We start from the raw sequence: 22,176 nt of genomic DNA on the forward strand, positions 1-22,176 counted from the left end.
TGAAAGAGTAATCAGGTTGCATAATCTTAAAGCAATACTTTGCTGAATCATTTTTCAATTCCAGGTTTCAGTCTTGTGTGGTAGTTGCAGGATCTTCATTAGGTGTGCGTCACTTTGGCTAAACCTGTGGTTTGTATAGAGTTTACAAAAGGATCAAAATCTCATTTTACAACGAACAGTAGGATAAATAGTTAAGTCACTACAGAAACTATTTCTGACAAAAAAAGCAAGACGCAGGTGGGTCAGAGGCTGCTAGGAGCCCACCAGTTGTGAAAATGTTCAACAAGAACTTATTGTGTTCTACTTATCAAAACAAACTAATGTATTCTCCATATATCTGGTTTGAAGAGAGAAGGTTTCTCTTTAAAAGGAAACATCTGGGCATGGCCAAAATCTCCTAATCCCTTCTGGGGAAAACAAATGATGGTTACATTAAAACTTTTGACCATAATATGGCACTAAAACAAAGGTAGGAAAAGCTCTGACGCGACTTACCATGTTCTCCTCTTTTCATGTCGCAGAAACATTTCTACAGGTGTGTAGAGATGAGTTCTGTTCAATACAACTGTTCAAAGAAACTTTGATATTTAATGCCAAGTCATGCTGAAGTATTTCTCTTCTGCTCTCTGTGAAGATGAGGATGAGGAGCGCCTCCTGGTGGACTGGTTCACTCTGATTCACGATAAACATCATTTAGTGCGACGTGAAGCCGAGCTGGTCTACACGTAAGTCTAATACCGAAGAAACGGTTCTCTCCATATTTTGAGGACGAAAAGCAGCAGCAGCAACTGATACTCTCATCGAGCAAACGATTAAATGAATCGGTCCTTTTGTAAAGATAAAAATAAAACTAAATTTGTTTTCCTGTTTATGGTTGTGTACATTTATCTGCAGCTAGCTTTAACTGGCATAAAATTACGGAAGAATTGGACTTTATGTCCATCTGCAATTTTTTAATCCATTTACAGATACAGAAACTACAGGGAAGCTTTTAATTGCATGATTCTTTATTCATTGGCCCAGATCGTTGATGCTTCTGTACACAAACCGTTGACGGTATTTCTATCTTGTTTTTAAACAACGGTGCAAACATGGAAGAGACGAGGTTATATTGCATCTGACAGAAGTAGAACCATGAACCGGAATATGGTGTTTCGCTCTCCACACAGTGCGAAGCAGCAGAACCTGGAGGAAAGACAAGCTGATGTGGAGTATGAGCTGAGGTGTCTTCTCAACAAACCAGGTTTTTATAGACTTCCATAATACCCTTTGACACCTACTGTTTAATTCGCACGATTTGTGCAAAATGAACAGGTTGAGTCTCTAAAAGTGTAAAACAAATGTTTGTATTCTTTAAAAAAAAAAAAAAACAGAGAAAGACTGGACCGAGGAGGACAAGAGTCGGGAACAGGAGCTAATGGCAGAGCTAGTTACCATCATTGAACAGCGCAACCAAATAGTTAACAGCATGGATCAGGAGCGACAGAGGTAGTCAGGAGCTTGCTTCACTGGTATCCATCACTGCTGTACTGGTATATACTGGTCGGTAATATTTCTGATCACTGTGTTAACAGGGAAGAAGAAGAAGACAAACTAATGGAGGCCATGCTGAAGAAAAAAGGTAGGATGTTTAAAATTAGGCGCTGGGTTCCTAAATCAATTTTTTTTTCTTTTGTAATTCCCTTTTCTCTTTTCTTCTTCTGGTCAGACTTTCACAAGGATCCAGACAGTGACCACCAGAAGAAAAAAGGGACAAAGTTTAAACCTATCAAGGTGCTAAAGAGGCTGAGCCATAAAGGAGACGCAGGAAAGAGCCACAGCCCTCGCAAGGACAAAAGTTGAGGAGCAGGGACTGTTGGACTGTTTTAACAAGACTAAATGAGTTTTTATTAAAAGCTGAATTATGAAACATATCAGATCAAGAAGAGAAACTTCCCTTTCCACCATGGCATCTGCTCACAATCCTTCTAAAACGGCTGCAGTGACTGTTTCCATCTGTCTGTGTTTCAAAGCGACGGTCTAACAAGCAAGCGGTGTTGCTCAGTGAACCATGAAGGCTCGGCAGAGGACCATGTTTTAAATTTTTTGTTTCAACTTGACGCCTGAGACCCAACAGTCATGGTTTTATTGTAGGGATGCCCCGATCTGAACTTTGTGGGAGTGGATCCGATCTCTGGTTTCTGTAATGCTTTGACCTTCTGAAACGGTTTTCATCCATATCCAGGTTTACTTGGGGGGCATGAGAAGAGTATTCTCTAAGAAAAAAAAATGCATTAAAAACATTTTTTTACACATTTCTTGCCCTAAACAGTCATTAACAGTTAATCTTGGAAACAGAGACAGTTTCAGACTGTATCTGAGAATATATAGTAATAAATATAATGACAAATTGATATTGAAGGCTGGAAAGAATAGAACAGGCCAACTACAGATAGGGGGGGCACCTATTGCAGTTTTCTGGCCAATCGCTGATTACTTATCTTGAAAAAGCCTGACCTGCCGATTTCGATTTTAGCTCCAATTATTAATTTTTTTCTCTGACATGTTGCTGAGTTGGCAACAGTGGGGTGACTGTTGTTAACTGCAAACCTGCAGACATGCCCTGGTGGGCTGGTGAATCAGTCAAACTTCTCACAGCAGAAAAGAAGTAGTGGCTGATTTTTAGGCCTTTCCTGAGGTAGATGATTGGGAGACGAGACTGACTTCACATGTATCGGATGATCACCGATCTCCCAAAATTAAGGAAATCTGCGCTGTTACATCGGTGCACTAATCTATGATGCAATTCATTCAGCCTTCCTGTTACCTTCTGAATGTGCCGCTCTCTCTTGTTCTCCTGCAGCCTTATTTGCAAAAACATTTTTTGTTTTCAACAGAGTTCTTGGAGCTTCTTCTGACTACATTTTAAACATCCCACAGCTACAGAAAATACTCTCTATACAGTAACGGTGTCCACACCTGAGATTTTTCTTACTCTGACCTGATGGTGCAGAGGTACAGTGCATTCACTGATCGGTAAAAACATCACGTGTTTGAGTTTCAGTTTGGCTACTCATAGGTCAAAGCCTTTAAAGGCCAAAAATGGTCAACTTACAGATAATGTTAACTGATTTGACCTCAATATCACCTTTACTCCTTAGGAGAGAAGATGGAGTTTTTATGTTTCAACCCGTTTGGTTTGAATTGGTGGTACTGTTTTTTTTTTTTTTTTTTAAATTTTTTTTTTTTTAGGATTGTGTTTTTGCTTTAAACTGCAGCATTTTCCATTGAAAAACTCAACCAGCAAAGTATACCTAAAGAATTCCAGCTGCTATAGTGTCTCTGAAATACTTGTCATTTGTTTGTGCCTGTGCTGGAAACTTACAGTATTTATGTGAAGTGTGTGTTTGGAAAAAAGTGACAGGGAGAACATGTTTTTTTTTAAATAACCAGTAGCTCTGTTGTAGTTCTCATAGCTATCTGTCACACATGCAATAATTAGAAAAGGACAGTATATCAATAAGCAAATTACCGTTTAATAGGAGCTTTATCAGGTTTATGTAGGCTTCTTTATGCAATCAATGACTTTCACATTACAAAGCCTTGCTGTTTGTATATTGCCTTAAGGTTGATAGGAAATTGTATTTATGATCTTGCTGTCTGAGTGCCATTTATTTAACTGCGCATGTGGATGAAGGTCTGTGAAGTTCATGTAAAAGCGTGTGTTGTTGCTCTGCTCTTGTTTTTGTCATTTAGCTCAACACTCCCTCTGTCATCGCTCTGCCTCTGCTCTGTGCCTGATTTTTGTCCAGCGTAAACCAAGGGCTTTCTGTCGCACATCTTTCTCGTCTATACTGTATTCTGCAACAGCAGCCGGATTAAATAAAGTACTGACAGATGTAGGGTGAAGAATAAACCGAATTTATTTATCCAGTTTGGGGTTTTTTTTGTGGTTTTTTTCCACTTGAAACATGAGCCAGACAGCAGTTTGAAACGTTCTTCGCAGACCTGTCTCGTCGGTGCTCGTTATCCCTGAAGTGATGTTCACTTGTCTGTTTTCTCCTTGGACTTGCGGTCCTTTTCCAAAGCCTCCAGCTCATGAAGCTTCTGTTGTTGGTTAAAGTACAGGGGGAAAATGTGCCATTAATGTAACATCCTGGGTAAGTGCAAATGTATCACCAGTTGGCTTGATAATGTTAACTTCTGCTGCCAACCCATATAATTTATTTATTTGCTATTTTCTTTTGCATATTTTTGTCGTGATGAAGATCTTAAATTTCTTACATTTGAGTATGTTGGTCACAACATTCCTTCTGTATTGGTCTTATGCAATATTCAAATTTCCTGACATGCTGAATTTGTTTTTTTTTATCAGTAAGACATGATCATCCAAATGAACAACAATAAACACTTTCTATATACATTTGTAGACAATGTGGAAACTAGCATGGATGTAAAAATTTATTTTTGACAACATGAACCACTTGCTCACCTCTTGTATCTGAGATTTGACAATGAAGGAGTCCTGGTCCTGGCCCAAAGCTGCCATATCTTCTAGAAACTGTTTCCTTTCTTCTATTTCATTTAAAACTAAAGAAAAGAAAAAAATGCTTCATGTGAGGAACACAGGGAGAACAAAGCTAGAGAGATTCAGAGATGCTGAGAGAATTACGAAGACTAATTCACAACAACCAAGACTTGTCCTTGATGGATTGTTTTTGTAACGTTGCTGCTCCATCTGGATCTGCGTTCTTAGCGTTACCTTCCTCATAGGGGTCGGGCTTCTGCGCTTCCTCCGGCTTGCAACGTTCAGCTTTTTTTGTTTTTATTGACATTCCAGGGTCTTCATATCGTCCCGTTGCCATGAAATTCTGAAGCCTCCTCTTCTCATCATCCATATCTCCTGAGAGCGCAAGCAGAGAAAGGATCAGTGTGACCAGAACCGGTGTTCTGGATAGTTCTGAACATTCTCCTGCATTCACAGGAGAAATTCTTAACTACTGAAGTTCAGTCAAATATAATTTCATGTACATACGAAAGGGACCAGGGTGAAACATTTCCCTCTCGTAGCTCTTCCCAGCTCGACAAGCTTCAGCAGTGCGTTTCGCAGTCCTTCTAGGCTTGCATTGATGGTCAGATTTACTTGCAGTAGATTTTTCTGAAGCAGAAGTCGACAAAGCTGCACCAACGCAAGGGGGAAAGTTTTTAATTTATTCACCTGTGGGTAGTGATGTGTATTTTTAAAACTGCTGACTGAACACATACTGTGTATTTTCAGCCATATTCAGCCTAGATTTAAAACGTCTAAACATTTAACATCAATACATTAACTACCCACACTGTGTATAAAAATACCGATTTAAAAAACTCTTTATACTACTTGCTAAAGAATCCGTCTATATCGAATGAACTTTTCGCATTTTGTCATGTCAAAGCCACATAATTTCAATCAAGAGAGATAATTATGAATTGAAAAGAAAACTGCAAACATTTTGAGCTGTTTTTATGTTTGTTTTGCATTTGTAGATATATAGATTTGCATTTTTAAAATGTTTTTCATTTAACATGGATGATTTTCTGAATGCACTGTAAAGGCAACAAAAAAAATTTAATGTAAATTGCTATATGCATCATTTGTTAGTCTCTCACAAAAGCCGTTGAGTTGCAAGCTTTTTTTTTTAATTATTTTTGTAACTAACAAGATATTAAAAATACTTTGTTGTGGTAAAGCATTACTGCTTCTGATTTAAACAGACTTACGCGTTGTTGATCTGATGCTCTCTTTTCTCTTGATGTTTATAATGTCCACCTCATCTTTCCTCACTGAACAAATCAGAAGAACATCATGAAAAGCACAAGTGAGACGAGGAGTGCTGAACCACTGACCTTAATGAACAACAACACTATCTCAGCCTTTCAGCCTTTGAGGACACGCATATAAACCCTGTGATGTTTTTTTAATGCATTGTCAAAGGTTTGATAAGCTTGCCTATGTTTCCATCTATCTTTGGCTGTGCAGCTGATATCAAAAATTAGATTTAAAACAACTGTTTGTTAATGTAGTTTAATTTCATGAGTGGAAACAGTAAAATATAAACAAATGTATCCACTCACATTTCTTCAATTCCTCGGCCTCCTTGTTGTACCGTGGGTGTCTGGGATTATTCCACAGTCCTCCTCCTCCTGCACCTATGAAGACGTTCTCCATCTGTAAACACACACACACACACACACCCACACACACACACACACAGAATTAACAGAAAACCACTTATCCAAGCTCAAAACGTCTCATCTTTATAAAGGTGCTGATATATATGTCACCAGGAAGGTATGGTAAAGACATTTAAATAATTTATTTTTTAATAACTAGCTTGCTTTAACAAGGTTTGGTTAACAACTGTACGTCGCCGCATACAATTAGAAGGCAAATGAAGAGAAACCATAATAAACTGACGATTGTTTTTTAGAAAATAAAGGGAAAAACATTCAAAAGTAGTGACAACATTAACAAAAACAACTAAATTTGACCTACTTTGAGTTTTAAAAGCACGCAAATCCAGAACTCCGCTCAGTGAGTTGGCGAAAGCGTGTTGCTATAGCAACAGCAAAACACTAGGAGAGTCCGACGATAATGGTTGTTTTTGAATTACACTTTACCTATTATTTCAGCAGGTTTATTCATGAAATTTTCGCTTAACAGTAAAAATATGTAAAAGAAAAAAAAGCTCCTAACACTTTAATTTATTAAAGTTAAAAAGTTATGAATTTCCGAGTCTTAAATCATAGATTCAAAGTCATGGGTTTTAAAGTATTAATTTATATTTTTAGTCAAACTATCAGTTTCTATATCGCCAGCTCAAAAGTAAAAATGATACCAGCAAGTTACGAATACATAAGTTATAATTATCACATTCAAATTCGTAACAATGAGACACGAAGTCAAAATGGCAGGTTTCAAAACTGTAATTATTAAATGCAGCTATTTTTATGACCTTTGGCTTTTAAAGTGGTAATTATGTCTTTTAAATTTTTAAACATGAAAAATAAAGTCAGCAATCTAAAATAAAAACTTATGACATGCAATGTTATAATTATGAGATTAAAAGTAATCATTTTAATTTATTTCATACGAGTTTCAGAGTTCTGCTTTTGAATTTCGTATCGTTGAATCTAAATCCCAAAGATTGTTTCTATTGAATTTTTTTATTCAAACACAAGTAATTTTTAACCTTTGGCCTCCAAAGAAACACAAGGTTTTCTGTTAATGTTTAATAAAGAGAATACATAAAAAAATCTTCTTTTTTTTTTGCAGTACACATCAAAATTAGTTTTTAGTTGTGCAAATGGGCCAGATTTTAGTCTACACCATCAGAATGTCATTAAACAGAAGGTGAGAAAGTTATTTAGGTTTGTACAGAGTGACAACTTCTTCATAGTGTCATATTTCTGAAAACATCTGGGATTTATACTACACCTCAAAAAATTCAAGTACTTGCCTCGTCCCAGGCAGGTGCTTGGTTGAGCAACTATCACTTTATTAAAATGCCTGTTGAAGAACTTTATGAATCAAACAAAGTTCATGTTTAAGGCCATTCAGTTTTCTTTATGAGTGTCTGCTGTAATCATCATTCAGATGGAAAGAGAGTCTTTATCAGTGGCGGACTCGTCATCACTGATCAGCAGCAGCCTTTATCTGCGAGTAGGCAGCCGGCTGGCCTCAACCCGTTTCCAAAGATAAACAGCAGCGAGGATTTAATCACCTTCCATGCACAGGTCTTCTCAGAAGCTGCATGTCCGCACCAGCAATATACGGACAGGACTGCGTAAATAACTGGGCTAAACTTTCCATAAGAAAACAAAAGAGACTGGCTTTCCAGAGAGGACTTAGAGCTTTAAAATACTCACTTTTAGAAACATTTTGTTTCTATGTTTTCTTTATTCCTATTTTCTCTTATTTGGGACATATTTACTTATCAAATTAGCAAGCTTTTCTAAAGATAGGCCAACAGAAAATTGTTTTTTTATTTTCTCACAATAACTTGAAATTAAAATTTTACATAAAGTTACACATTCCTGAAATATACCCATAAAGTCTGCATTCTGTGGCACAACAAACATTTATTAAACGGTTTCCGAGCTTTTGGAAATTGTCTAAAGTAAACTACTCATAGGTTAAAGCTAAAAGAACAAGAGAAATGACAGAAATAGGTAAATTTCATAGACTTATGGGGTCTTTCTGTCTTTCTTCCTTCTTTTATTAATTTATTTTCTTGTTTCTTTCTTTCTTGCTTTTTTCCAGTTGTTTCCTACTTGATTTCTGCCTTTTTCTGTAAAATATGTTTCCCAATTATTCATTTTTAGGATTTTACTTTTTTTATGCCAGACATATGGATTCATTCAAGTGTTTCAGCTAAAAAAAATATAAACTATCTGAGTGTCCACATATAAATTAAAAGTTTTTTGTGATAATAATCATTTATTGCAATTCTTTCTTCAAATATTCTGTAAATTGTGATTTAAAATAGGAAAGAAAAAAAATCAATTGTCAATAGTTCAATTGAATAGTTTTTGGCTCTAAATTCTCCAGAGCAGGAAGACGGAGAGTTGAGCAATGAAAAGGGTAAAGTAATTCACTCATGTCTCCTCCTCCTCGTCGTCCTTCTAACGGTCCAGAGCTACATGAAAAAGAGAGATTTGAAATTGGACGACCAGCTGACAGAGACAGACAAGAGACATGAGGAGAGATAGTGATGAGCGCTAAGGAGACTTTACTTCTCTGAGGCCCTCGGGCTCCCAGGGGACTAGAACTGAGCTAAGAGGACTCACAACTTTAGAAAGTGAGGGGAAAATAGTCATGAGAGATTTTACAATTTAAAAAAAAAAAAACTCTGTCAGAATTGTAATCACTGTTAGTATTTTTAATTTATTTTTCTGCACTCCGCCTCACCAAAGAGATTGATGGCTGCCACTCAGGCTACGCTCCCTTCCTTTAGCTCATTCTCTGGTCTTTCTCACTCCACTGACAACATGAAAGTGAGTATGGCATCGTCTCTATGTTTTATTTCTGCACATTGCCAAAACAACAGCATAAAAAACACTTTAAAGATGCAGAGAAGATTGTAGCTGGAGAGTTAAAAGAATATCTAAGAAAAGTGGAAAAGTTAGTAAAATTAGATTTTTTTTTCTGTGCAGTTGATATCTATTTTACTGATAAGAGTTTTCTAAAATGTTCTGAATAAGGTTACAATGTTGCTTGTGATTATATCAGTAAAAAAAAATCTTTTTGTGATCTCATTAGAAAGTGTTTTGTATTTATTGGTATTTTACTGAGGCTGGTTTTTGAAACTTTCACTTTAGATTCGGCTTTAAACAACATGGATGTGCTCAGAGCCGGACCGAGGTACATGCAAACCAAACTGCTACTTAGGGTTTCCAGAGCAGCAGAGCTCTTATAAAACTGCTTCAGTTCTCCCTCAGTATATAAAAGTTGTTCTCAAAATAGCAGATTATAAAGTTTTTTTTGTTTTTATTTATTTAAATCAATTAATTTAACACCAAAATGTAAAAAAAAAAGAAAAAAAGAGTGACAAATGTACTGTGTTTGAACAGAAAAAAAAGAATGCCATAGTTATGCTGGTGGAGTCATAATTGAGCATAATCATAATTACGCATCATGTGTCTGAGCTGCGTTCACATTTTTCTGTTTTCAGATGAATCATTCAGCCACATATTTTAGTGCAGTTTATTCATTACAAAGAAGTGTATAATTATTAACAATGCACTTGTATAATTATCATTTGTTTGTAGGTTTGTCTTTGTGCCACACACTTTTTGGTTCCTCTTAGTAATTACATGATTTCTGAAGATAATAGGATGCATTGTATTTTATTTAGGGTTATCAGAGTAAGGGAGTTGAATACAAATACATACCATAATTTTCAGATTATCATAAAAGAAAAAAAAAGATTCCCCGGCAACTATTGGTTTGTACTACTTTAATTGTTTTAAAACTTTTTTTGACTCATCTATGGAAAAGTTAAAAATGAGTGAAAAATGAATAAAATGAACATCAGTCTGACACATAAAATCTCAATAAAAAAAAACATTTTTAGTCTGTAATGTGAATAAATGTGAAAAAGATGGATAGTATTAATAAGAACACTTCTACTACAACTACTACTAAAAATTATTATTATTATTATTATTATTATTATTATTATTATTATTATTATTATTATTATTATTATTATTATTATTATATGTTTGTCTCCAAAGTGATACAAAGTTTGTTACACAAAAAGACCCCCCCAAAAAAATAACTAGCATAATTGCCACAACACAAGCTGATAAACATGACTGTCATGCTGTCAGGTTAAGGAAATTATTGTTTAATTCTAAAACATGTTGAGTTAGCGTTACATGCAAACAAATAAGGGTTTTCCTGGTATTTCTGACAGGCTGCCAAATTTTACTTAGGTTCTCATTAACAATATGACAGGCCCTGAAAGCGTATAATTGTATACATTTTCAATACAGTTTTTGATGTTTATGGAACTCAAAAACAGAAGGTAGGAGTCATCTTATGATCGTACCTTTTGATCTAGGTGTGGAAGTCCAGTGACGGCGCTCTCCCTCTGGAATCTCCAATCAACAAACTTTCACCGGACGGCTCTGAGCAGGTCCAGGTCAGCCAGCAGATGACGGAGGAGCTCCTGGATGACGACAGCCAGACGTCACTGGATCTCGAGTTTCTGCTGTCTGAGTGGAGCAAAAATTCTCCTGATTTCAACCCTCCTTTAGACGGTCAACAGCTGGCACAATCTGACCCACACCTGACCTACCAGGAGGTGGGCATGTTCAAGGAGCAGGCAGGGCAGGGGAGTGTGCAGATGGGCAACACTGGGGTCATGGCTGAGCTCATGTCTCCTCCTGAAACCACATCAGCGCAGCCGGAGATCTACCACCATGACTACACTAGCAACCAGCCGGGTCGACGCGCATTTCCCAACGTACAGAATATCAGTCAGTTTGACATCCCACAAGGAGGCAGTGTAGACAGACACAGCAGGGGAAGTCACACTAAACTCACTTCCTGGGACTTTAACCACTACTACGCCCAGCAACATCACCCACTGCGCACCATGCCAGACAGCAGGTTCATCCAGCCGCAGGTCATGACCTCCAACCCTCGACTTTACAGCTACGTGCCTCATTTCAGTCTCAACTCCAGCTTTCTTGGTGACTACTCCCACCCCCACGGCCAAGCCACGGTGCATTTGGCCAATCGCCAGCAGCCCATGGTGATCAGACCACATTTGCCCCCTGGTGGAGTGGAAGAGAAGCGTGGCAGGAGGCCCGCGGTGAAAAAAAGACCTGCCATCCACAGCTGTGAGTACGCCGGCTGCACCAAGACCTACACCAAGAGCTCGCACCTCAAGGCCCACCTCCGGACCCACACAGGTAAACAAAGGAACAACTGCAAGAAAAGACACTCTTACTACAACCAGAACGGGTATCTCATGTGGAAAGCCACAATTCAATAAATAAGGTGCTGAGTCAATGATTACATGTCATAATTTACAAAAACGGGAACTACACTAAATATGTCAAGTCATTTCAAGTTTATTTGTATAGCGCATTTCAGCAATCAAGCAGTTTGAAGTCAGAACATTTATGTAATTATTTTGATGTTTTAGGAATTTATAAAATCCACAAATACATAGTTAAATGTTCAACTGTATAATTAAAAACTGAACTCATTGTATTTTAAATGCTAAGTGCTTTTGAAATACAATGTCGTTGTCCCATATATATATATATATATATATATATATATATATATATATATATATATATATATATATATATATATATATATATATATATATATATATATATATATGCATTTTTGAAAATGCATTTTTAACTAAAACCAAGGCCTTTTATTTGATGATTGTTTTTGTAACTGAATTATGGCCCCTTTGGACCTCCGTAAAAACCGATATGTGAATTTTACAGGAGAGAAGCCTTACAGCTGTCCATGGGAAGGCTGCAGCTGGAAGTTCGCCCGCTCCGACGAGCTGACGCGTCACTACCGGAAGCACACGGGTCAGAAACCGTATGAGTGCATGCTGTGTCACAGGGCCTTCTCCCGCTCTGACCACCTGGCCCTTCACATGAAGAGACATGTCTGACCAAGCAAAACCTCAAAACCTCACATCGACGTCTTCTCTTATTTTACTGATAACGACTGTTTAAACAGCCATTCTCAGGCTTTTCATATAACATATGTTTCTGTTGTCGTGTTTGCTTTGTACCATTCATGTTCTCACTTCAAGGACCTTCAACAGCTCTCCTGTTTCTAAGACTGAACAGCAACTCTACATGTTAGACCAACATCATTTGTCCTAAATGAAAATGAAATGAAAAGGCAAAACAAAAAGCAAAGCAGGATTTGTTTATTAGCCACTTATAAAAAGTGAACTTGGAACTTTTTTTAGAACCTGCAAAATTTAAATGAGGACAAATGAAAGCCTGTTAAACCAACACTGTATATATACTATACGCATGTAGATAGCTAAACACGAACAGACTATCAGGAAAAAGAAAACAAAGCAAACGTTGAATATTAAAGGAAAAGAGTTGATATCTTCTGAAGTCTCTCAGTTGTATTATGCAAAATCACCATAAACTGCTGTTGGTTGTCTTAATGAATCATAGGTTGAGAATCAAATAAGTTTCTGCCTTTTTCTTCCCATTTTAAAAATGTAAATATTTGATACTTTCAGCTCCTTACTATCAACTAGAAATGAGTATAATATTTATATTTATGATCTTTTATATCCACAGAAGGTACTATGTTGTTAGAAAATGTTATTTTTTATCATCAAACAGACGCTTTAAAGTTGTACACATATTGTTTATGTTGCCATAAATCAAGAAATAAAGGCTCAGAATGTTACATTTCCGATTGTGTTGAATCATTATTGGTTGTTGATCTTATGAAAGCAGAAAATAATTGACTATGACTCCTGTAAAAATATTTCTGAGAAGAAAAACTAAAAAATAAAATGTAAATAAACAAACTGAAGTCTCAGCTGCATCCTGTAGGTGGCAGTATTCTGCCATGTCAGTGACTGGGAGCTGAGTCTACTGTGCTTCCTATCTGGGCGAGGGTGAGGTGAGGATGACAATCTGCTTATGTAACTGAGCACCCGGTGATTCATCCTGATTATGTCATGATGGGAATCAACAGGATGTTGTGAAGCGCTCTCTGTGCCACTGTCACAAAATCTGGCACGTCGCACACATACAGCGAGGAATGACAGTGATGAAAGTGACTATTTATCCAAATTTGCAGGACACGCATGTATTTGTACAGAGGGTTAATCTGTGCAAAAGGAGGATCGACTTTATGCAAAAAAAAATTCATTAACACACCTGGAGATGTGCAAAAAGCTATATATTTTATCGCTGGGATATTTTATTACACTGAAAATTTTTACTTCTCAATGTGTTTTTCTGTGTTCAAAAGATGACTGTACTCAAATTGAAAGTAATATTTTTCTGAATATTTGAGTATAAGATTATGTCTCTTCAATAAAAGAGTAATTTATTTTTTTTAATTCTCATCAAGCAAAAATAATTATAAATGTGTGTATGTGTGAACGCCCCCGGAGGAGCTAGGGAAAGTAGCTGGAGAGAGTGAAGACTGGGCCTCTCAGGCTGCTGCCTCTTCTTCATCTGACTGACGGACGGATGGACGGACGGATGGATGGATCAGTGTTGCATGTATCACTCTGTCATCTTTCTAAAATAATGGCCTGTGTCATTTATTTATTTATTTATTGCCAAAAGTGCTTTTTTGTTTGCCTAAAGCATCTTTTGTAAGAAACAGGTGGTTATTTTTATTGAAAAAATAACTTTCATCAAAAAATGACTAGGCTTTTAATTTAAGAAGGTGACGATATAACTTTTTCCCTTTAAGATCCTCCATATATACGTTAAATGTCAACAATCTATCTGCTGTTTATGTAGACCAAGTCAGTGATTGCGCAACCAAGCTAGAGCGACACTACAAGTCTTCAAAAAAAAAAAAGAATATTTAATTTTAAAAAATGTCAAATATGTTTTATATATCATAAGTTGGACCCAAAACAAAGTTTAACGTAGTTCAACAAAGAAGACATGAAGGAATCTTAAATAGTGGCTGATCAGACTCAGACACTGTAGACACAAAATGACTTATGCCAACAAAATGGTTTATACAAACTAACAAAGATTAAACTAACAACACAGGTTAAGATAGTGCTAATTAGCAACATATAAAAAAAACAAAAAAATCAAACCTTATTAAGCTATAAGAAAAGCTGAGTAAATAACACCAAATACCACCTCTTACGATCAGATATAGTGGCGTTACTCACCTAAATGGTTGTGGTATTTCAAGAGAACTGATGCAGCCGTGACTCTTATCTGATCCAGGAGCATCTCCATGGTAACCGGCAACTCTAAAACACAGTCTAGCAGACTGACAAGGTTAACCAAATATGTGCACTCTCAGTCAACTAAAAAGTTGGGTTAATGAAAAAAATGACAAAGATTTGATAGAAAATGCTAATTTAAAACGTAAAGCTGTTTGAACTTATTTTAAGAATAAAAATATACACAGTAAATAAAGCTGTATTTTTATTGAATTTCAGTCACTTGTCTGATGTGTGACAACATGAACTTATATATCATTTTTTTAACATAAAAATCATTAAGGAAACCAAGTAAGAGAAATAAAACGAGGAAAGAAGAATTAGAAATGGTTTGCTTTGATTTTTCCACAAAGGCGTTATGGGTTATTAAAACATTCTTGGAATCTGAAGGAATTTTGTTGTTAAAGGGCAAGCTTAAACAGGATAATCATCTACGATCCCTTAATTGGCTCAGCATAAAGAACAACCATTCATCGATGTGTGATAGATTACTCTGGAGAACCTTAAACAATGCTTTAAAAAGTACAATAACAACATTATGCTGTGGCAGTTTCCCTGGGCTTGGACAGATCTTGGTCTAAAAAGGATAATAAGAAAATAGATGTAATGGGAAGAACAAAAACTGGCAAAAAGCTCCTTTTCTCTCTGGATCTCACAGTGCAGCATCCCTGATTGTTCTCGCTGCAGCAATACAGCACTATGCGCCTCATGGTGACGCTCCGGTGACTCAACATGAGAAATATCTTTACATTCTCGCTGTTTCTTAAGAACAAATTTAAAGTGTTTGCTCTCCCTGTTCAAGTCAAGGTCTGTTTGTTTAGCATTGTGTAACCTCGCAAAATTTGAGTCGACCGCTTGGGGATTAGAGTAATAAAGCTGCTGCAGACACAGGCTGAGTGTGAGGGGATTGTGAGCTGAACTGAACTGCAGTGAATGTGGCCAGAGTCAAACAAGGTCACTGCGGCGCCGAGCTTCAAGGACCTAATCAAACTTCACCTGCAGGACGCGCCTCGCTCGTGTTTATTCATAGTGTGTTCGTATAGCTGTCACAGCACTTTGGCTGACTGAGATTGTTCTGAAAAGTGACACAGAAAAAAAGACTTCACGGTCCTCAACCATTTTTATTTGGATTGTTTTCAGACGGTTTTTTTGCACAAACCTTAGTCTCACCAAACATGGAGGTACAGCAATAAACCCATCTGGTGTTTTTGTTGTCAAAAAGCCCTTTAGTTTACAGACTCTCTTTGTTTACAATTTTGTTGGGAAGACAGAAGTGTTTTTCCTGGTATTCCTTCCAAACAAACATTTACAAAACGTGTTTTTCTGTCAAATCTGTGTCAACCCAAGATGCCACACCTTGCCAGAGTTCTGCAACAGTCTGCAGGGTATTTTCTTTCCTTACCATCAATAAATGGTTATGAAGAAAAAAAAAAAGAAAGACCAGGTTTAGTGAGGATGAGAAATTTTGCATTTAAAATGTTCATGTTGTCTCTCAATCTGCCTGCGTGGTGATAAGATAAATATGGGTGAAGTTTAATTTTTTAAGTTATTGTTCTGACTTTCAACAAGTTTAGGCGAGTTGCTGTTTTGCCTTACCCATTTACAGATTTATAAAGAGCAGCTTGAACAACATGTCCTCTTGTCTTTCCCATTTTGAATATTGGCAAAGGGAAATGGGGTTCTATGTCACATCTTATTTATACCCCAGATAAATGGGTTGTCCAGGTTTAGTCATTTAAATGTCTAGTATATTATTCAGCTTAAAAAATGTAATAGGAATATAAAGAATGCTTTGTTTCATTGGTTTTATAGGAATTGTTAAAGGTGATCTTGTAATTGTGCAAAAAGAATAAAAATCTAAATACTACTCAAAGTTGGATTGTTTGGTAACACTTTATTTGAAGGCGTGTGCATAACACTGACATGACACTGTCATAAACATGACATAACATCTGTCATGAATATAAAGAAGTCTTTATGAATGTTTATGCCAGTTGTCATGAAGTGTCATTCGGTAAATAATGACACTTTTAATGCAGTTTCTCTAAAAGTTGCAGTGAAAGTTAATTAAAAATTCAAACTTTGCATTAAATTATCATAATTTACAAAATCATGCAAAGTTGGCACTTTTAATTGACTTTTAATGCAACTTTTAGAGCAACTTTGCATTAAAAGTGTCATTATTTACCGAATGACACTTCATGACAACTGTCATAAACATTCATAAAGACTTCTTTATATTCATGACAGATGTTATGTCATGTTTATGACAGTGTCATGTCAGTGTTATGCACAGCCCTTCAAATAAAGTGTTACCAAATGTTTTTATTTTATTATTTCATTTTTTACCTATGAATATATTCTACTTAAATTGAAGGTTGGATTTTGCTCTTTTTTCTCTTTAAACTTTATAAAACAGAAGGTGGATTTAACTAATATTTAGCTAACGTAACCTTAAAGTATCCTGTTAAGTTTGTGTAATTTACTTTTTCCTTTTGATTTCTTTTGTCTGAATGTGGACATTTCTAATGAATTGAAAGGGTAGTAAAATAAACTGAGGGAACTGAGGGATAAAGGTGTTTTTTACACATCTTTGCCAAGTGTTCCACGTATTCACTGTGTGATGTAATTATAACAAAATAAATGATAATCCACTTAAGTTCTGGTGAGGAAACTTGTACTGAAATGTGTTCCCAGAAGCTTATTTATTTATCCTGCAGTGATTTTGTGTATCTGGCTTTCCCTCCTTTGTGTCATGGTCAAAGAGAAAGGATTACAGTTACTCAATGGCCAAGAGGATTTTCCAGGAAAAAAAGGAGATAAATATACACTAATGAGACTGACACGAGGAGGCTGAATGGGAACTGTTTCCCTGTTTTGGGAGGAAATGTCGTCGTTCAGTAGAATGAACAATGCTGCTGTTGTCGTTCAGCTCGTCTAACCTCAGCCGAACTTCCAGCGCTGCACTGTCCTCAGACGCTCTTTCTTTGTGTATTACACAACAGCCTGCCTTTCCGTTGAAGACAAGGCGTTGAATCGGGCTGATTGATTCTCTGTATGGATCTGGTTATATTACTTCCACACTATATTGTGCAGAACCACTGAGTCGTCTCTCATTACCTTATAGCTCAGCTCCACACAGCAAAAAGGTTCCATTGATTTTAATCTTTTTGGAAGACCTGCAGATGTTTTGCTTTTCGTATCTGAAGCTTTGTTTCTCATTTTCAAAACATGTCTGAAAGAAGCAGCACTTTTTTTATTATTATTATTTTGGTAGAATTAGGAAAATAAAAACAAATTTGGCTTTTTATTGTCAGCTGACAAAAGTGCCTCTCTCTCTCTCTCTCTCTCTCTCTCTCTCTCTCTCTCTCTCTCTCTCTCTCTCTCTCTCTCTCTGTATATATATATAAGCTTAATTTCATATAATAAAATTTAGGAAGTCTTACTCCCTTGCAGTAAAACCTAGAGAATGATGATTATGGTCATGTTTTGATTAAGTATAGATTGATGTTTTTCATGTTTTAAATATAAAGTCTTTTTCTTTTTGTGCGTGTTTATTTGGAAACTTTTTGAGTTTTTTTTTCATTTTATTTGCATATTCTACATATTTTACACTAATTTTGAGTGACAGATCAGGGCAACACATATTTTCTATCTGCTGAGACATTTCAAGTAAATATGCAGTAAATTGTGGATTATTATCGCTGGATAATATATAGACAGTAAGTTTTCATTTCAGTTTATGTTGAAAAAATAATAATTTTATCAAGTATTTCTTCTGCCTTAAGTTGTTATTTTGCAATTATGTCATTCATTTGTATTTTTTTATTTTAGGGTTATCATCAGTTACTCGTTACTTGTGTAGTGCTTTTACCAAATTTTTTTTTTTACTCTTATTTGAGTAACTGCTTGAACAGCCACTTTTTGATGGAGTGTAACGTAAAATAAACTAAAGATTGTCTGATTATGCTCTTTTTATTTTCTCTTTCCCTTTTCAAAGATTTCTTGCCTACGGGCAATATTGTACCATCATACAACAACCAAATGCCTTGAGGAGTCTAAGCTTTACTCTTTGAACGTTGCTTATTAAAACCACCGTAACATAAGAAAAATAGGAAAGTCAAATCCCACTGTTTTAAGTCAGAGTACGTCCTGAAATCTGTTGTCATCTTTTGTTGTGAGATGGAGAAATTGATGGTGACTCACGTAAAGCATCTTTCTACAACAACAAAAACAATAAAATATAACATGTCCCCCTTTTTTAGCACATGTTCATGCGTTGTTGTTATCTCATAACAGCATAATTTCATAAGCATAATGCAGCCTTTTCTTTCCATGAAAGCAATTTGATGGTGGCAGTTCTCTTTTGGCCCAGCTGGCTTCCCGTCCTGAAGAGGCGGAGGAGGAGTGGAGGGTAGGGGGGGCGGGGGAAGGGGGGGGGGGTTATTCAGGGTGAGGATCCGACCCCAGGCGAACCAGTGAGCTGCCGCTACTGGAGGAGGAGATGCCAGAGAGATGCGGGACTCTGCGGGGCTCAAACAGCCACACGTCTGCAGCGCTTCGGGTTTTCATCCGCGTCAAGTCTTAGAGAAGAGGTGAGTCAGAGTTTCTCCTTCTCTCTGTGTCACCGAGGGTTTTTTAATCTTCTGAAATGAAAAAAAGTTTCTGATTTAAGGCAACATATTCAGTTGTGGGGAAAAGTCAGGATTTTTATTGCCATACCTATTTGTGAATTTACACTAACTGATATGGATGATTGTGAACTTTCTAATATTATTTGAATTGGCACATAAAGTCTAAGGTTGACTTATGGCCTGCTTTTACCTAATGCTCTTATCTAATATTTAACTTGTAATGTTTTCGTTGCCTAATAGGTGATGTTGTCAAGGACCAAAAATGGCAAAAATAAATAACTATTTATAAACGTTTAAATACAGCTGAAAGCACATATCTCATTAATATATAATAAATGGCATGAATAACTATTTGATTTTTACTTTTTACTTACTTAATTATTTATATCTATTACACCAAAATGTATTTAATGTAATTTTTAAAGCACATGGTTATGTATTTTTAATGAGCTGTAGAATGGGACACATGTTGAAATTAAGTTGATTTATACAGTATTTAATTATTTGTTTGATAAATTGTCTCAATATATTTTCATTTTATTTCAAATTTTATTTATTTGCTTGGTTGTGGCACTTTTGGCTCTCGCTGTAATTCTCACATCATGCATTTTGTGTTAATCGCCTCTAGGTGGAGCCTTAGCCGAGCAGTCCAGTTTGAACATGGCAGCTGAGACAGTGGGAGCTGCCTTTGACGTGATGCCCCCTCTGCTCCATGCAGAGACCATAGCTCTTGGAGGACCAGGTTCTGGTTCTGGTTCTGGTTCTGAATCCTACTCTTTCTCTGAGAAATCTGTTTCCAACCTCAAAATGCAGACGTACGAGCCCCGCTCCTTCGGACTGGAGTTTCACGAGAGCCTTGCCAGTCCAGAGGACAGTGCTGCAACAGGTTTTGACGAGAGTAACAACGACAGTGTGCGTCGCAAGCGTGAGTTCACCCCCAGTGAGAGGAAAGACGAAAACTACTGGGACAAGAGAAGGAAAAACAACGAGGCGGCCAAGAAGTCCAGGGAGAAGAGGCGGGCGAACGACATGGTGCTGGAGCGCAGGGTCCTGGGTCTGCTGGAGGAGAACGCTCGCCTGAAGGCTGAGGTGTTGGCTCTCAAGTTTCACTTTGGGATGGTCAAGGACCCGTCTGATGTGTCCATCTTGCCATTGTCCACACCACCCAGTTTGACCCCCAGTAGCACCGATGGCCTCTCATACTACAACACCCACCAAACCCAGCCTGTGCAGCAGGGTTTCCGGACAGAAATGTCTCCACAGACTGGCAGTAGAGACTCCAGCATCCGTCCAGGTGTCCCACAGGCAGACAGCACTGGGTTTTATGATGACCCGCTGGACGAGTGGGTCAGGCCTCCACCAACACAGCATCCACAGGTGTGTGAGGCAGCGAGCTGGAGAGCAGACTCATCCGACGGACTGAGGAACCTCCCGCACAAGCTCCGGTTCAAAAGTCCACCCGATGGGAGGATGTCTTCATCACGTGATAGCAGACCTGCTGGCCCACTTGTAGCCATGGTGGAGCCGAACATCCAGGTAAAAACGGCCCAGCAGGTGGGATGGACTGGTCAGGACGGGGTCCAGGCTCCTTATAGGTGTGAGCAGCAGCAGCAGGTCCGGGACTCGTCCTGTGGACTCGGTGATTCCTCGTTTCTTCAGAAGTCGAACAGGAAGTTCTCAGGAGGAGATGTGAGTCTGAGGTCACACATCAGCAGTTTGTCGCAGGAGGTGGCTCAGCTCAGGAGGCTCCTCTCCCAGCAGCTTCTCCATAAAATCCCTTAAAAAACCTCCAAAAAACTCAAACCCAAACGTTGACAGAGATCTCCTCCACTCAGACATTCAGCTTATAACTAATCTCCGCTAAAACGGCAAACTTTTTTATAACCAATCTTTATTTCTATGTATGGATAAACCTGACGGTGACTTTTAAATTTGATTGGGTTAACGTATTAGTAAAAAGACTGTGGGGAACGGGGAGCGCTTTAAGAAAATAAAAGATGTAACATTAATTCTCACTGGTTTGTACCACAATTTCAACCATATGGTTTGATATATGGTGGACGGGATTTTTTTCTTTTTAATTATGAAATTACTCGTGCTAAAGTTGTAATTAGTGTGATTAAAATGTTTTTTTCAGTGTTTTATTCTGTCTGTTGTTCCACACTATCACATAACCTGTTAGGTTTGACCAGGCCAGCTGCAAAACTGACTTCCTCTTAATCCGTTTAGAGCTTTAATTGCTTGTAAAATATTAATAATAATAAATCTGACCTGCTTTTAATAAGAAGAAAGGACAAAAACAATGTCTCGATGGCAGGAGTTTGAATGAAGAGATCAGTGGGTGTGTAGAGTCACAGATCAGGTTATTTTCCATTTTTCTGTCTTTGTTCTCCCTACTTGGTAGAGCAGAGCCAAGCAGCTTACAGGCATCTGAGACTGTGTGACGGTCTAAAGTCTTTGTCAGAACCTGAACTGTTTTTGTCTTTCATGTTGCTTTTATAAATCAATCCTGATTAAAAATTTTGAATTTTGACAGAAAACCCTGAGATAAAAACCCCTAATGGCAAATTAAAAACTGAGCTCTGCTCCACAGACACTCCATCCCCACATGGACTTCTTGTGATGATGTGCAGTGATTGGTGTCTGCTGTGTTTAGTGCTTTAGAGAAGGTTGTTTCCATCCCCTGACTTATACTTTTCAGCAACATTTTCTCTGATTTGCTTGGAGTGTTTTTTTGGGGGGTTTTTTTTGTCTGGCCAAGAATACTGATGAATGAACCTTTCAGACACAGACTTCTTTATACAACAGTCACTTAGGTAATCTCCATTTCTCCCTATTTCACAGTAAGTTGAACGGAAAACTGGAACTTAGTACCAATTGGCTGGACCTCTGTTGAATTAGGTCAGCAACTTTAAAGTTTCCGAATATTTATGCAACACCTTATTGTATGTAATACAATTTGTATTTAATTGTCATTATTTTGTAGAAATCAGTTTTAACTTTGACACTGAATTCTTCTCCTTTTTTGTGTGCCTCCAGAAAGCCAAATTTTATTATTGATTGAGATTGATTTGTAA

General features: G+C 37.3%; 4 protein-coding genes across 9 annotated transcripts in view; 3 read left to right on the forward strand and 1 right to left on the reverse strand.

The window, feature by feature from the left end:
- micall1a (MICAL-like 1a) overlaps nt 1-3,912 on the forward strand; it is a 21,920-nt gene extending 18,008 nt beyond the window's left edge. For 4 of the 5 annotated variants that reach the window (XM_081606725.1, XM_081606721.1, XM_081606722.1 and 1 more), the window contains 4 exons: nt 635-725; nt 1,170-1,243; nt 1,374-1,488; nt 1,575-3,912. In XM_081606725.1, coding sequence (XP_081462851.1) covers nt 635-725; nt 1,170-1,243; nt 1,374-1,488; nt 1,575-1,842 — 548 coding nt within the window. In that variant the 3' untranslated portion in view covers nt 1,843-3,912. The remainder of the gene's footprint in view (nt 1-634; nt 726-1,169; nt 1,244-1,373; nt 1,489-1,574) is intronic. The other variant, XM_081606730.1, reaches the window with a different exon arrangement.
- On the reverse strand, nt 3,880-10,679 carry c1h22orf23 (chromosome 1 C22orf23 homolog). 2 transcript variants are annotated; one of them, XM_008408896.3, is made up of 7 exons: nt 10,575-10,679; nt 6,094-6,187; nt 5,740-5,802; nt 5,015-5,158; nt 4,742-4,882; nt 4,472-4,569; nt 3,880-4,086 (listed from the first exon to the last, which is right to left on the reverse strand). In XM_008408896.3, exons 2-7 carry the CDS (start codon nt 6,185-6,187, stop codon nt 4,024-4,026), a joined length of 603 nt encoding a protein of 200 aa, XP_008407118.1. In that variant the 5' UTR covers nt 10,575-10,679; the 3' UTR covers nt 3,880-4,023. The 2 variants fall into 2 exon arrangements, with proteins under 2 accessions (XP_008407118.1, XP_008407110.1); XM_008408888.3 differs by lacking the exon at nt 10,575-10,679 and adding an exon at nt 6,515-6,621.
- Nucleotides 8,370-12,943, forward strand: klf1 (Kruppel like factor 1 (erythroid)). Its single transcript, XM_008408909.3, has 3 exons — nt 8,370-9,015; nt 10,587-11,442; nt 12,001-12,943. The coding sequence occupies exons 1-3, from the start codon at nt 8,941-8,943 to the stop codon at nt 12,174-12,176; spliced, it is 1,107 nt and encodes a 368-aa protein (XP_008407131.1). The 5' UTR covers nt 8,370-8,940; the 3' UTR covers nt 12,177-12,943.
- Nucleotides 12,944-18,929: 5,986 nt separating this feature from the next.
- On the forward strand, nt 18,930-21,238 carry LOC103464609 (uncharacterized). Its single transcript, XM_008408833.3, has 2 exons — nt 18,930-19,060; nt 19,728-21,238. The coding sequence occupies exon 2, from the start codon at nt 19,760-19,762 to the stop codon at nt 20,879-20,881; it is 1,122 nt and encodes a 373-aa protein (XP_008407055.2). The 5' UTR covers nt 18,930-19,060; nt 19,728-19,759; the 3' UTR covers nt 20,882-21,238.
- The last annotated feature ends 938 nt before the right edge of the window (nt 21,239-22,176 follow it).

Source organism: Poecilia reticulata, chromosome 1 (assembly GCF_904066995.2).
Source record: "Poecilia reticulata chromosome 1, P_reticulata-male-v2, whole genome shotgun sequence".
NCBI lineage: Eukaryota > Metazoa > Chordata > Actinopteri > Cyprinodontiformes > Poeciliidae > Poecilia > Poecilia reticulata.